A 14,727-nucleotide genomic window follows, 5' to 3' on the forward strand; every position below is an offset into this window, starting at 1 on the left:
TCAGAGAGAAATCCTTACAGGAAGGACTGAGATCAAAGAGGAGAAAGTTAGTCGTCCCTTCATTAGTCCTTCATGTTGTGAGTCTTTTCTCCAGTTTGTTATTCAACCAGTGACAAGTTCAGGTCTCCAGATCAAGAGTTCCTAATCCCTTATATAAGAGAAAAGAGGCCAGCAGACCAAACTGGGTGACCTTCTCATCTCAGGTGCTCCTAATCCTTCTGACTGCCTTCATGTGTTGAGTGAATGGACGAGCACCTCTCCCTTACGTCATGATCTCTGGATGAAACACCTTCATCATGAGGGTCCAGCTGTGATGAGAGGAGGAGAATTCTTCATCATCTTCTTCTTCGGCAGCTCCTCAGAGTCGCACGGTGTCATCGGACAGGTGGACTCATCCATTCCTGTTCCATCCTGTGTGCTAGTTGCATGTGGGATTAGTGCTCTAACCTCTGTCTGCTAGACAAAGACTCACATCAGCCAGCAGACAGTCTGAGCAGCGCAGCGGACACGCCAACCTTCACACATGCTTTCTCATGACTCGTCAATAATCCCTGACCGCTTTCTCTGTATGATTATGATGATGAGGGAGTCTGGACGTTAAGCCTGAGATTGTCGTGTAGACTTTAAGGATTGTTTTGTTTGTCCGTGTGAAACTTCAGTTCGACATCTGCGTTTCCTGTCTGCTCGTTTCTGATAGGAATCCCCGTCGAAGCTTCAGCAGAAATGGGTCGTCAGGAGGCTGACAATGTGTGGAAGAAAGACACGGAGAACATCCAGGAGATCTTTGAATTCATGGAGGAGTTGGGATCGTGAGTACATTTGGAATGACGTCAGATTTATTTATGTTGAAAGTCTTCATTTATTCCAGAAATCTTTGTTTATTGGACTTAGAATTTCATTTCCTGTTATCGGTTTTTGGGTTTACGCTCCTTTTTCTTCCTGCATTTCTCAGAAACCCTGGGAATATTTTAAAGAGCTTTTGTTTCACTGACTGGCGTTTGGATTTTCCTTGATTCAAAAAAAAAAATAGATACTTTGATTTAAAAAGAATATTGAGTGAACGGCAGGTCAAAGGCAAATCATTTCACATAGAAGGTGAATATCAATGCTTTTTTTCCCATTTCTATCTGCTACAGCAGAGAGGTGCAGGTTTTAGTGGAAGATTCTACGGAGACAGTAAGAAAACCGTCAAATGTTTGGATCTAAAAAGGTCAACAGAACTGCAGGAAAACATCCACGTCAGAAGGCTGGGATTTGATTATAGATGTGCTGCTTGAATTAGAGATTACTGCTTTGATAGGATTGACATGAAGAGGCCTAAAAGGGTTAGTCCGACTTCCCTGATGGCTCCGCGAGCTGCCAGCTCAGCCGTCCATTCACAAAGAAAAAAAAGCCTCACAAGAACAGTAATCTCTGTGAATAAAACACCAGCTGGCGTTCTCATGCAGTCATTAAAAAAAATAGAGTGTCTCTGCAACCTTTTACGGTGAAGTGTTGGTGTGGGGCTGAACGTTCTGCCGACAGCAGATTAGAGCCGACGGTAAATACAGGTGTGGGGGAGCGACGGCCACCGCCGGGATGTTGTGTGGAAACACATCAGCCGGGTGCTGAGGGCTGAGGAGGCCGACGGGAGGGTGCAGCTTAGCACGTCAGCCAGGACGGAGCCGAGGAGACGCACCTGGGTGCAGGACACCCTCCCTCATCATGGAAACTGGGCAATTTATAGTCCAGTTTTCAGTAACTCTGTGTCGTGATGGAACTTTGCTTTATTTAAGTTGATGTGATGGATGTTAATAAGGTCAGGTCGCCCTTTAATGCAGCTGTTGGGAGGCTGAGCAGACCTGGGCGTCTTAACGCTGGAGCCAGGTGGGGGTGTAAAGATGTGGAACCACAGCGTAACGTGTCAGTTAGCCCACAATAACAACAGGACCACAATACAGCAGTGTTCTAATATACATTCAGGTCCCAATATCTGAGAAACAAGAAAAACCAGACCTTTGCCAGCAGGAATCAAATATTTACTCACTCGATTTGGCGTTGTCAGCCCATCAGAATGAAATGAAATAAAGAACATAATCGTAGTTTAGTGCCTCTTAAGACACAGACGCGGTTACCAACTCTCAAAATGGGCGGTTGTCCTTAGCATCTGCTGAGGACAACCGCTGGTGTAATGAAAGTATCAGTATTTGGTGTCATTGTTATCAACACCAGAGGAAGTATCAGTGTTTTGCAGTATTAATAACTGGCCCAAAATCAAATGTGGTCTAAATTTGACATCTAATTGAATGTTTATTGGTCAGGCTCAGTTTAAATTAACCAAAGAAGGAAAATACATGTCAGATTTGCAGTTATTTGTCTTCCTAATCCATTTGCTCTCAGTGTTGAGTGCCTAATGAAGCCGCTCAGTAATTAGCATTATAACAGTATTAAGAAGTATCACAGGCACCGCATCTGAAAGAAATCCCTCTAGAATCTTCTTCAATCACGTAAGCTGGAAGAACATCCTTCCCTCAGGTGTGCAATCGTCATTTTGAAATCTTCCTGTCTTCCGCTGCAGTAAAGCGCAGTGAGTCCAGCAGGGACCAAAGACTACGCAGGAACACCAAATGGAGCGTCTCCCGTTGGGCCTCATCACAGATGGCGTAAACAACATCCTAATGGTTTCCTGGTGGAAGTGGCAGCTAATCAGGAAGCCGACTCATCAGGGCCACAAGTGACCCTCAGGATGTCTGAAAAAACAGCTCAACTTTTATTCTTTTGAATTTTGAGCTTCCAAATTTTAGGCACTCGAGCCGGAGCGCCGGTGATTTCTGATTGCCCTTTTTTGTACAAAGGGTGTTGCTTGACATTCGAGCCTTGATTGATGATTTCTCTTGAGAGCGGCGGTAAACGTCGAGGAGATCCGGCACAGAAAGAAAATGAGCTGTGGTAACCAGGGAGAAACCAGCTGAGCAGCAGGATGTGAAGAGCAGCCTCCGTCAGTCAGCACGCACACACACACGTGCGCTTGTGTGTGTGTGTGTGGGTGTGTGTGTTTGCCTTGTGTTTACCTTCATCTAAGTAAATGACAACTACCTTCATACTAAAAGTAAATGTTTAAGTATTAAAGTAAAAGTACTGACTAATATATGATTAGTTCGAGCTGTACAGACTCACATACACACCAGACTGTTCATGAGAGTAGATAAAAAACAATGAATACATTCCATTTATACACACTTAAAAGCACTTTTCTGACTTCTCAAATATGCTTTAGAAGCAGAGTAAAACAGCTTGATAATAAAAATACCAATAATAATAATGATTATCTTTATAATAATGAAAATTCGGACTCAAATTTCTCTCATCCTTGTTTTTTGGTCAAATATCACAGTTTGAATATTTATTGTGATAAAAACCTCTGACACGTTTTTGGTTTTTTTTGTAAGATGTCCGTTGCCGGAGGATTTTTCACAGTTTTAGTTTAAAAGGCTTGTTATATTATCAGTTTTGTTCAAATTATCTGAAAGTGACAAGCAACTAAAGCTGCAAGTACACCTTAGTGCAGTAGAAATGACAAATTCCCTCCCGTACGATTTCCCTCTTACATGAAGTGGAGTGGAAATGTAAAGTAGCATAAAATGCTGAGTACTTCAAAACTGTACCTTAGCATAACACCTGAGTAAATGTACATCGTATGAAAAAAGGAACTGAGAGCAGTTGGAAGTCAGGTCTTTCCCGTTGTTCTCCATCAGCCTCAGGTGTTGGTTTCCATCCTTTCATCTTTCTGGGTCAATGTTGTCATCTTACAGCAGGGTGTGTGTGTGTGTGTGTGTGTGTGTGTGTGTGTGTCCCAGTGTCAGACCGTTGAACTTGAAACTTGACCTGTCCTGTATTTGCTGTTTCTGAAGATCCCTCCCACTCATGCTAATGCTCAGTCTCAGTCTCTGACCCGCCAGCCTCTTCCTGGCTCTTCCTGGCTCTTCCTGGCTCTTCTTCCTGGCTCTTCCTGGCTCTTCTTCCTGGCTCTTCTTCCTGGCTCTTCTTCCTGGCTCTTCCTGGCTCTTCTTCCTGGCTCTTCCTGGCTCCTCCTGGCTCCTTCTGCCTCCTCCTGCCTCTGCTGCTCTTTCCATTGCGTCAGGGATAAAGGGTCTAATCCACCTGGTGGAACAACTATTCCCAGACAGCGCTGAAGATAGCGGAGCAGCACAGAGCAATAATAAGCCTCTGACTTGTGAATAGTTAAGCCGAAGAGATTTATCAACCTTAGCTGAACCCTGTGACTTTGCTATTCTGGGTGTTTATTTCAGTTACAGTGATTTCCAAGAACTTCAACACAGTTAGATGACTTATTTGTACATTAGTTTTTTATTTGATGCCATTTTTTCATGCGCATTTCAGAGGAAGGTTACATTTTACCCATTTATTTGAACAGTGGAGGAAAACGAACGGGCTCCATCAGCTGGGAACTTTTTAAAGTGCTGGTTTGAATTTCAGTGGTGATTGTAGGTTTTTCTGTTGAAGAATAGACATTTTTACTGAAGCAAATCATCCCAGTTCTTCCTCCACCAGTGAAACGCGTCACACAACTAGAAAATCATGATGAATCACACTTGAAACAGGAGTTCCAGTGTCATCGTTGTTTCACAGTTGGTGTAAACAGAACTCGCTGGCACGTTCGACTTGAGTCATGAAAAACAATATCTTCCTCTGACTGCTGCTGTAATGGCTTCATTAGTTGGAGGTAGAATGAAGGCTTGTTTGCTCTTCCTGGGGATGTTGTTTGATCCGTCAACAGCTCATTACTGTTGTGTTTGTGTGTTTCATTAACAGAGGAGCATTCTCAGAGGTCTACATGGTGAAGGAGAAAAAGACTGGGAAGACATTTGCGATGAAGTGTGTTAAAAAGAAGCAGAAGCGGGACCTCAATCTGGAGAACGAGATTGCTGTGTTGAGGAGGTAATTTTTTGTGAGCTCTCATCTCAGTCTCCCAGTGGTCTGTGGACGATGTGCAGGCTGTGTTTTAGCAGGCAGCAGGTGAAGTTTGTTGATAGTGTAATGAAAGCACTTTGTTCGTTTTCCTTGAATAGAATCAAACACGAGAACGTGGTGGGGATGGAGGACTTCTATGAAAGTCGGACCCATTACTACCTGGTCATGCAGCTGTGAGTTTTCCATAAGATTGTTAAGAATTGGTGGGTTGAAATAGGATTTTTGTTTAAACTTGAGGTGCTGATGGAAGGGGTGTGTGTGTGTGTGTGTGTGTGTGTGTGTGTGTGTGTGTGTGTGTGTGTGTGTGTGTCCTCACCAGGGTGTCAGGCGGCGAGCTCTTTGACCGGATACTGGACCGGGGGGTGTACTCGGAGAAAGATGCCAGCAACGTGATCCAGCAGGTGCTGCAGGCCGTCAGCTACCTGCACCAGAGCAGCATCGTGCATCGTGACCTCAAGGTACGAACCGCCTTAATAAAGGTTAAATATTTACTGTTACTCAAATCCTTCACTCAAGTCAATAAAGGTTACATTTAATTCCCTGCTGTTTATCTGGAATAGAACGACTCTGTTACCTCCCAGAGTAACACGCCAACATGCATCAGCATGCCGATGAGACAGAACACTTGTTGATGTGTAATGTGTGAAATGTAATTATGTAGAGTGTCATCATATAGATTTAGAGGATGTCAACGTGACTGGAGTGAAGTAGTGATGTAAAACGTAGCTTATAAAAAGACTGAATAGATTAAAACAACAAAATAAAGACCATTACAGTGGAATACAAAATAATATATGATGATAAAATAGTAATAGCCAAATGATACATAATCCATAAAACAAAGGCAAAAAAACTGAATGAGAGGGAAAAATCCTGAAAATACAAAACATATCACAAAAATGCAGTCTCTTGCCTCTGTTGGCTGTTTCCAGTTTCAATGCTAAAGCTAATTGGGACTAAATTCCAGCTAGAAACCAAACAAATACGTTTCCCAAAATGACAAATTTTCCTGTATTTTAGTTTGTAATCAAATACGACCAAACTCAAACTGCCAGACGATTTTAAACTTGGATCTTGTTCCATCAACTTCAACTGAGTTTTGAATCTGCTGCAGAGAATGAAATGTTAGTTGAGGTGAGTTTGCTCCGCCGCTAACGCAGGCTTGTGTTTGTCTGCCTGCAGCCTGAGAACATTCTGTACTACAGCCAGGACGAGAACTCCAAGATCATGATCAGCGATTTCGGCTTGTCAAAAATGGTGGACAGCGGCATCATGTCGACGGCCTGCGGCACGCCAGGATATGTTGGTAAGAGAACGCGATCAGGAGAACTGAGGCAAACGCTACAGAACTTAACTGATACATTTGTTTCCCTGCAGGCGGATTCAAGTTTGACATTTGTCTTCTCTTGCAGCTCCTGAAGTTTTGGCGCAGAAGCCGTACAGCAAAGCCGTGGACTGCTGGTCGATTGGCGTTATCACCTACATCCTGTAAGTGTAAACCACAGACACTTGACCCCGCCTATGCTACCCTCTCCCACAGGAAGCAGCAGGTTTTTCAGATTAAAGGCCCAGTTCAATTACATTTCACCTGTCTTTTATTCAGTTATGCAGCTCTGTACTTTCTCCATTCCTTAATACAAGCTCGTAAATATAAATTCCCTTTTTAATTCAGAAAGTGTTTTACAATAGCAAATGTCCATATGTGACTGAGGAACAGTTCAGTTAACAGTAACAGTTATCTTAGCGTTTAGCCTTGTGTTTGGTGCCCACAGTGGCTGGAAAGCCAATAATGAATATTTGGAAGCTAATAATCGAGAATCTTCACGCGTCTTGGAATCAAGCTGTTTCCCACCTTTCGCCACAGTGCAGTCCCAGCTCCACCCAGTGAGCATCTGCTATGTCCTGCACACACATTACTGATGAGTCCTGCTTGTCTTGTACCTGCAGGCTCTGTGGATACCCCCCTTTTTATGAGGAGAGCGAGTCACGACTCTTCTCCAAGATCATGAAGGCCCAGTACGAGTTTGACTCTCCCTTCTGGGATGAGATCTCGGAATCCGGTAAGAACGCTGAGCGCATCGCGGCTGCTTTATTCCTGCTTATAGAGCTCAGCCGCTAACCAGCGCATCGTCTTCTCATCTGCAGCTAAAGATTTCATACGTAACATGATGCAGAAGAATCCTCACATGCGCTACTCGACCGAGCAGGCGCTCAGACACCCCTGGTGAGTGTCAGTCATTTGGAAAATCATTGCAGCTGATGCAAGTATTATTTGCTATGACATTCATGTTAAAAATGAACTCGTGGAGCGTTCTAATGAGTAATTGGAAAGTAATTTCTTGCAGAATGTTACATGTATTTAACTGATTAGTTGGAACAAGTAATCTTATCTCCTTTTGCCTCTAAGTGATCAAATCTTGGGAACAAGCCACATTTTGTGGTGCCAAAATAACTAAATTGAGGGAAGAATTTGTGTAGCGTGTGGCCGCAAATTAATTAAACGTAGGGAGCGAGTTATATAGCTTAACTATATCTGGCTATTAACTATGTTTTTGTCTTTACATGGCAAATCCAGGGCTCCATACAAAGCAACATTAGAAATTTAAAAAGGCTCTTAATTCATCAATTTTCTCATTTTTGGCCTCTTTTACACCTGAATATTTTAAATACTACCATTTTATAGCAAATATTCTCTCCCATCATGCTTGTAATGCAACATAAATTGTTTGACTCGATTTTTAAAAAATGGATTCGTGAAAATTTTGGAGACTCAGGGTGATACTGATGAAGGAATTAGTGGGGAAGTACTGGAAGGAGAGTCACCCGAATGGATCCTGGGTTGACCTCTACCTGGAAACAAATTTCAGCATTCTGTTGTGGCGTCTGTGTTTCAGGATAATCGGAAAGACGGCGCGGAGCCAGGACATCTACTACTCAGTCAGTGTTCAGATCCAAAAGAACTTCGCCAAGTCCAAGTGGAAGGTCAGTCCCCTGTGATTTCTTGGCTCTGATAAGCTCATTGAGGACCTGATGTTTATAGTGGCTTAAGTGGATGACTGCCTAAATCCTTCCTGATGAAGGATGGTTTGATAAATGTGCTGCAATCAAGGCCACTGCTGGCTGATGTGAGGTTTGCTGAAAAAAAAGAATTGATTGTTAAGTATCAAAAATGAATGATTTGCTTGCATTAGGTATTAGTCAGATCTTTCTCTCGAACATCCTCGTGAGCAATGGGTTGCTGGTCTGATCTCTACGTCCACTCCACAGCAAGCCTACAACGCTGCTGTAGCCATCAACCACATGAAGAAGCTGCAGCTGGCCCACTCGGAGCTGGTCCTGAGGCAGGCCAGCATCCCGGCCATCAAGGTGGTGGACGTGTCCACCCCCGTCAGACAAAGGAAACACCTCGATCCAGAGAAACTGGACCCCAAGACACCAGAGATCAATGGGAACGTACCCGGAACCAATCACATGTCGCTGCCCACCAGCCACGTTGATCTGAAGAGCCACTTCCACCCACTGAAGACCAGTCACAGTCAGAGCGGCGCTCATCACGCGCCCACGATAGCCGAGCAAGGAAAGCACGTGTACCACTCAGAACCCGCCAACCTGAATGGGTTTGTACCAACTTCACCTCATGTTCTGAATCTGAACTCTCTGATACAACAGCAGCAATGACAAAGTCTGCTTCCTCTGCTTTTTCAGGTACGGTAAGAACAGAAACGGCAAGACTGTGCAGACTGGCGTTTGCTCGGTCATGTGAAGGCAGCGTGAAGTTACATGGGAGAAAGCACATTTTTCTTGGTAGGTTCCAGCATTTGCAGCAGTATTAGTGTCAAAGCACGAACAGCCATCAAGGCGTGTTATAGTAGTCCAACATGGCTGCCACAGGAAGTTACGTACAGAGACCAAAAACATTATTTAGCTTCGACCGTATTGATCACATTGACAACGAAACAAGCAGCGGAGAATTCAGGGGAGAAAATGTCGTTTTAACTGAAATACATTATAGAACATTAAATAATTGCATCTCAACTCCACGTTATTTAAAGTGTTAGTATTGTTCTCAAAAACACACGTCAACTACATTTACGTAAATAATTTAAACGACGTTATTTTTCATATTTGCTGTGTATTTGGAACATAATCAAGTCACTAATACTGTCTTGGATGTATTCGCAATACATCAGAAGAATACTGCATTCCTTTTTTTCCTGATTAGATCAGTTCATGACAAAACTACATCTTCAGAGCTGTTCCTCTGCTGTCTGAACTCCAGACATAATTATCTCCTTCAAACAGAAAAGCAGGGACATTTTTTTCCTGCTTCTATAAGCATCTGGTATATTAATGAATACAATTACTTTTATGTTTGCCATATCTTTGCGATGTATTTTGGAACATACATCCGATAATCAAGACTGCCAAAAGCTGGAGGCATCCAGTCCCTTGATAACTAAGCGTATTCAGTCACATTTAGCTGTTCGTGCCCATAAAGTGTCTGGAACGGACTTTTAGAAGTCACCAAGAGAAATGACGTCATGTAAGTTCCCTCTGTTTTAATGTATGTGTGTTTCTGCCCTCTGCAGGTCAGTGTTGCTGTGCTGACGCAGCATGCAGCTCTTTTGTGTCCGAGGCCGCCCCCCCCCACACACACACACACACCACACACACACACACACACACACACACACACACACACACAGACTCTCAACCCCCTCACCCCCACCTCTCGGCACTGAGAATGAGACGTGGTTGATTCTCTGCCCGACCCACACCGGTCTGCGGGAATACATGTTTGGGGAAAAAAGTGCCTCTGAAGCGTAAAAGCACACAAAGTTACACACTTTCATAGCACGAGATACACTTTAATACACGGGTTGACTTCGTTAAAGAGTTCAGGCAGTATTGGAGGGGTTGTGACTCTTAAACTTGGGGGGGTATGAAGGGATCACCGAGACGTGTGATGGTTCCACTTGAATGTTAATCTCATCCAAGGTTAGAACATCCCGGACCCCTCATGTCTTCAAGGCTTTCAGGCTGAAGTCATTTTAACGTGATCACTCACCGCACTGGTCCGTTGTGTTGCTGAAGTTAACACGACGCAATATGGCAAATTACAGCCATCAATCAATGTGTAAAATACCAATCCAGAAGCATCCTGCACCTGTGAGCAGTGAGTAGTGTGAGAAGCTAAAGCATGCTTCAGCAAAAGCACGCAGAGAACATTTACTCTTGTGTCGCCATTTTTACGCTCATTGTTTTGTGTCTTTTTTCTTCTTCTTCTTCTTCTTTTTTTTTTTTTGCTCCTCTTAAGTTTTTGCTTCCTTTAAAAATGAAAAAAAAGGACCTAAACAGAGCTGTGCTTGAATAAACATAAATAAACAGTGTAAATGCCACAGGTGCATCTTTAATTTGCCAATTCGTAGCCCCTCCCTCATGCCACAGACCTGCTAGGTATGTGCTTTAAATGTTTAAGTGTTAGCTGATGGTTCATTCTTGCTAATCTTTGTTGGCCGTTGAGTCGGTCAGACGATGCTGACCACGGCTCTGTATCACACCTGTATGCTCATCAATAAACCCTGTGCAGAATTTGCTCTATGTTGTTGCAGTTGTATTCGTCTGGACTTTCTCTCTCACTGGGTACGTGAATTGATGATTACTCAGAAGCAGCCATAACAAACGAGGCACAAGAAAGTAGAATTTTCTTTTTTCTTTTTTCAACAAAAGAAAATGTTGAGAATCAGAATTGAAGAATGAAAGAATGGCCACTCCGTTCGTCGTGACAGGAAGAGCTGCGTTCAGACAGGAAGCCGCTCCTCAACGATGAAGTCCGCGTTTGACTCTTGGAGCAGATTATGTGGCGCAAATATCACTTCCTGCCTCCATTAGGTGGCGGTAGAGAACACGCGTTACTGTTGAGTGGTAAACACAAGGGGGGAGGTGTGTCGAAGAGATAAAAGTCATTTCCTGTTGCCACCAGGTGGTGCTATGACTAAGATAAACACCTGTCAAATTTGATGTGCTGTCCTGCTTAAAGACAAACAAACAAACAAACAAACATGACCTGGATTAATAGATTACAGTCATCAGCTGCAGCAGCTGACTCCCATAAACCCTTCAAATGCTTTGGAGTTTCCTCATCGCCGACAGGTGTTACAACAAATGAAAAATGAGAACGTGCAGCAGGAAATGGTCAAAAATATTATTAAACTGCTGACAGAAACTTTTCAAGAGAGGCTGAAAAGAGATGTTTTTGCTAAATAATTTGACACTTATACAGACAGGGGGTGTGCTTTCTTTTTTGCTTGTTTTTTTGCTTGTTTTTTTTTTTGCAAACTGTTGTGTGCCCTTGACACAAAATGTTCAGTTATAATCGCAATAGTGAGACACTTCAGGAGCCAGCAACAGCTGAGAATGGTATCTTTAATTTGAGTTATACTTTTTTATGTGCTCCCCCCTTTTTTTCCCTTTTGAATGAGCTCTACACACACGCACACACACACACACACACCCACACACACACACACACGCATGCACACACATGCACACAACACGCAAACCACAACATGGTTGACTCGGTCCAGTATAGAGACAGACTGTTCATTCAAGCTGAGGAACTAGAAATATGGGGCAAAGGTCTCCAAACAGCCTCAACCTTTTTCCAGCACTGACAAACATTCGTGAATCACTCAAAGGGAACGTTATGGAGGGTTTAGTTACAGTCATTATTATTATTATTATTATTATTAATATTATTATTATTTTATTCAGTTACATTGCACCACTGCTGAGCAAAAGCTTGAGAGGAATGAAAGCTGAATGTTGCCTGGCTGCGTATCTTTATTTATTATCTCTTTCTTCACCTCCGGCATGGAGGTCATGTTGCCGTTCAGTTGGTTTGTCAGTAAGGTTACACAAAAACTACTAACATAGTTGGACGGGTGAAGCCTGGGCCAAAGATGAACCCAATATATGTAAGGTGCCATCATTCTGAGCGCCACCTGGTGGCAACAGGAAATGGGGTGGTTTTTTTTCCCACTTTGACGTGCACCTCCTAGCGGGTCGACCTGATCCATCTCTGATTTGGTCAGAAACACTTTCACAACTTGGTGGTTGGTTACGCAGAAGGTGAGTGAGTTTAACAGGCGGAAACTTCCACTACAGAACAGGAAGTTGTCGTGACTGAACTCCAGGTGGTCGGATCTCTTCCAAACTTTACACGTTTGCTGGCGACGTCTAGGAGCAACAACAGTGGCGCCCAGTGGTTAAGGAGATTAAGCCTGATTTGACAAAAATGATTTTATTTACATCGAAATCACGAAGAGTTGGCTTCACGTGACGGTAATGTTTGTCCTATATCGCCACCTAGGGGACGGAGGTGATATTTGCACCACGTTAGTCTGCTCCCGCACGCAAAATCCATATATTTGTAGGTTTCAGCTCTGTCTCACTCTGCAGCCCAGACATGCACTCTGATGTGTGCGGGGGTGCGGCGGTCTGCTCATCCCTCTTTGTAGCTTTAATCAAGTTCCGAGCACCAGAGTGCCAGGGACTCAAGCGATGCGCCTCGTTGGATTATGGGTTGTTTTGCGGTATCTGTTGATATAACGCAGACATTTTTTGAGGACTAATGACAGCTTATACAGTGAAAAAGATGACTATGTCAATGTCGTTTTAATGTTTTTCTGTTTGTAGTTCATTTGTTTTTGAATGTTTTTTGCCTTTTACTCACTCTAAGGCATCTTGGGTCAAGCTGGCGCCGTGCCCAGCGTCTCTCATCATGGCGTGTTGATGTTGTACCACCATGCAGACGCCTCACGGAGTTGGCCCATCATCATTTTCACAGAGTGTTGATAACAGAAGGTTCTCTGTGACAAAGATCAGACACATTTCTCAACTCGCTCGCCTGACATCATCCCCTGCTCTCCTGCTGTGAGGATCGAGGTCAAGGGGCACATGCACACACACACACACACACACACACACACACACACACACACACACACACACACACACACACACACACACTGCAATCTCTCACAGCCTAATTTTCCCTCTTGGTCAGTCAGTGAACACGGGCCAGAGCAGCTGAGGCCTGCATGATTATGGGAGCTCTACTGAACTTTATCATCTTCTGAACTTTATCTCTTCGTGATCAATAAGCGCTATACCATGTAGAACAATAGAGTTGTCCAAAAAAAAAATCCGTCAACCAATAAAAGGGAATGGCTTCAGAGTTTTTGCAGCCTGTAATTGGACGTGAGGGGAGCTCTCCTGAGGAGGATCAATGTGTTTGGTGATGAGCCACGAGACACAAATCAGCCGCTCATATTGTCAATGTTGGTGTGATTGCGGAGTCTGGATCACTGCAGGCCCTGATTTTATTTTAATTTTTTTTCAGAGAAATAGAGATAATAATGAGGTGAAAACTAATTTCTACTGCACAACGACATAATATCCTTTTCATATTTGCCTCATTTCTTCTAATGCCCTTTTACCCAAAACAAACCCTCGTCTCCAGAGAGCGAATCCAGCTCATGAATATGCATGTGGTCACCACTGTGGGAGTCGACCCGGCTCCGCTTGGATTTAAATTGCAGGATCTGCTCTGGTGTCTTTGCCTGCGATTTCCTGACTGGGCTGAAGACGGACAAAAGCTCAAGGAATTTCGGGTCGCATATCAATGTGAGTGAGTATCAGCCTTCTCCATTGTACATACCATTTTATTTTCAACACCAAAATCTACAGCGAATTGGTTTTCTCTCTCTAGAGTCATCGCAAACCCAGTATGGAAACCCTTGACCAAATCATCCCATTCACTAAGGAGATGCTGAACCAGAGGCCTGGCCGAGGCATGCTGAAGATCTACATGCTCGGCTCCACTCTCGCCATGCTCGGAGTGGTCGGAGGATTACTGGAGACAGTTTTCCTGCCGTTTGCAGAGTATGAAAGTGCTGAAGACAGACCAGTAGAGCTGCTCATGGGGGACAAGAAGCAGGTGCTGAAGATGCACACGACCCTGGATGACGTCGTGGAGGAACTGGAAACAGCAGGGATTGAAATTAAGGCCAAACACCTGATGACAGCCAGGCGGAGAAGCTCAACCATCCGCTTACATGCCTCCTAGAGAGATTGCTAAAGGACTGTGACGTTGCAACATTGAGAGTGATGGTGGTAAATTAAATCTCTGTGTTGAAACCGGTTAATTTGTCATCGTTCTTCAACTCCATAACATGAAGTTTGCCTTTGCTGACCATAAAAAAGACAAGTGGGTTACAACTGCAAAGAACGGCTGATGAACAGAAATCTCTGAATAGGCCAAACTTAACGTCCAATTAACTGGTTGATGGTTTAAATCAACTTTCTCCATAGGAGGGCCAAAACTGAATGTAATGGGGGGCTGGGGACCAAACACAAACTCAAAATATGTGGTGAATATGCAAAATGGGTTAAAAAAAAACATCCAATATTTCCTTTTTTGAAAATGATTAATTATATTAAATGTAATTAGTCAAATATCATTCCATATTTAGCACTATAATTCAGTCAGTTTTTGAAGAGAACTATCAGACGCTCTGCTTAGTGTCTCTCTGTTCCCTGATCAAATTATGAAAAAAATAATTAGAGGAGGACACTGGTCAAATATTGTAGCAGCAGAGACGTGTTATACTTCACTTAGTAGTTGTAATTTCACATGCTAACACTGGAGGGTAGCAGTTAGTAGGGCTCTTATTGTATCGACTTCCGCTGGTG

At 43.5% G+C, this 14,727-nt stretch overlaps 2 protein-coding genes across 4 annotated transcripts in view; both read left to right on the forward strand.

The window, feature by feature from the left end:
* camk1gb (calcium/calmodulin-dependent protein kinase IGb) overlaps positions 1-10,567 on the forward strand; it is an 11,558-nt gene extending 991 nt beyond the window's left edge. The window contains exons 1-13 of one of the 3 annotated variants that reach the window (XM_086213221.1): positions 1-385; positions 698-809; positions 4,813-4,938; positions 5,070-5,144; positions 5,291-5,429; positions 6,154-6,277; positions 6,384-6,459; positions 6,919-7,031; positions 7,117-7,195; positions 7,866-7,953; positions 8,239-8,588; positions 8,677-8,775; positions 9,561-10,567. The exon at positions 1-385 is cut by the window's left edge and continues 71 nt beyond it. In XM_086213221.1, coding sequence (XP_086069347.1) covers positions 724-809; positions 4,813-4,938; positions 5,070-5,144; positions 5,291-5,429; positions 6,154-6,277; positions 6,384-6,459; positions 6,919-7,031; positions 7,117-7,195; positions 7,866-7,953; positions 8,239-8,588; positions 8,677-8,734 — 1,314 coding nt within the window. In that variant the 5' untranslated portion in view covers positions 1-385; positions 698-723 and the 3' untranslated portion in view covers positions 8,735-8,775; positions 9,561-10,567. Of the gene's footprint in view, positions 386-697; positions 810-846; positions 4,221-4,812; positions 4,939-5,069; positions 5,145-5,290; positions 5,430-6,153; positions 6,278-6,383; positions 6,460-6,918; positions 7,032-7,116; positions 7,196-7,865; positions 7,954-8,238; positions 8,589-8,676; positions 8,776-9,560 lie in introns of those variants that run through there. The other 2 variants (XM_086213220.1, XM_086213222.1) reach the window with 2 other exon arrangements.
* Positions 10,568-13,577: 3,010 nt separating this feature from the next.
* g0s2 (G0/G1 switch 2) lies at positions 13,578-14,171 on the forward strand. Its single transcript, XM_086212544.1, has 2 exons — positions 13,578-13,659; positions 13,745-14,171. Exon 2 carries the CDS (start codon positions 13,763-13,765, stop codon positions 14,099-14,101), a length of 339 nt encoding a protein of 112 aa, XP_086068670.1. The 5' UTR covers positions 13,578-13,659; positions 13,745-13,762; the 3' UTR covers positions 14,102-14,171.
* The last annotated feature ends 556 nt before the right edge of the window (positions 14,172-14,727 follow it).

This window comes from Aulostomus chinensis, chromosome 9, assembly GCF_037954235.1.
Source record: "Aulostomus chinensis isolate RoL2024-O1b breed Wild chromosome 9, RoL_Achi_v1.0, whole genome shotgun sequence".
In the NCBI taxonomy this organism is placed as follows: domain Eukaryota; kingdom Metazoa; phylum Chordata; class Actinopteri; order Syngnathiformes; family Aulostomidae; genus Aulostomus; species Aulostomus chinensis.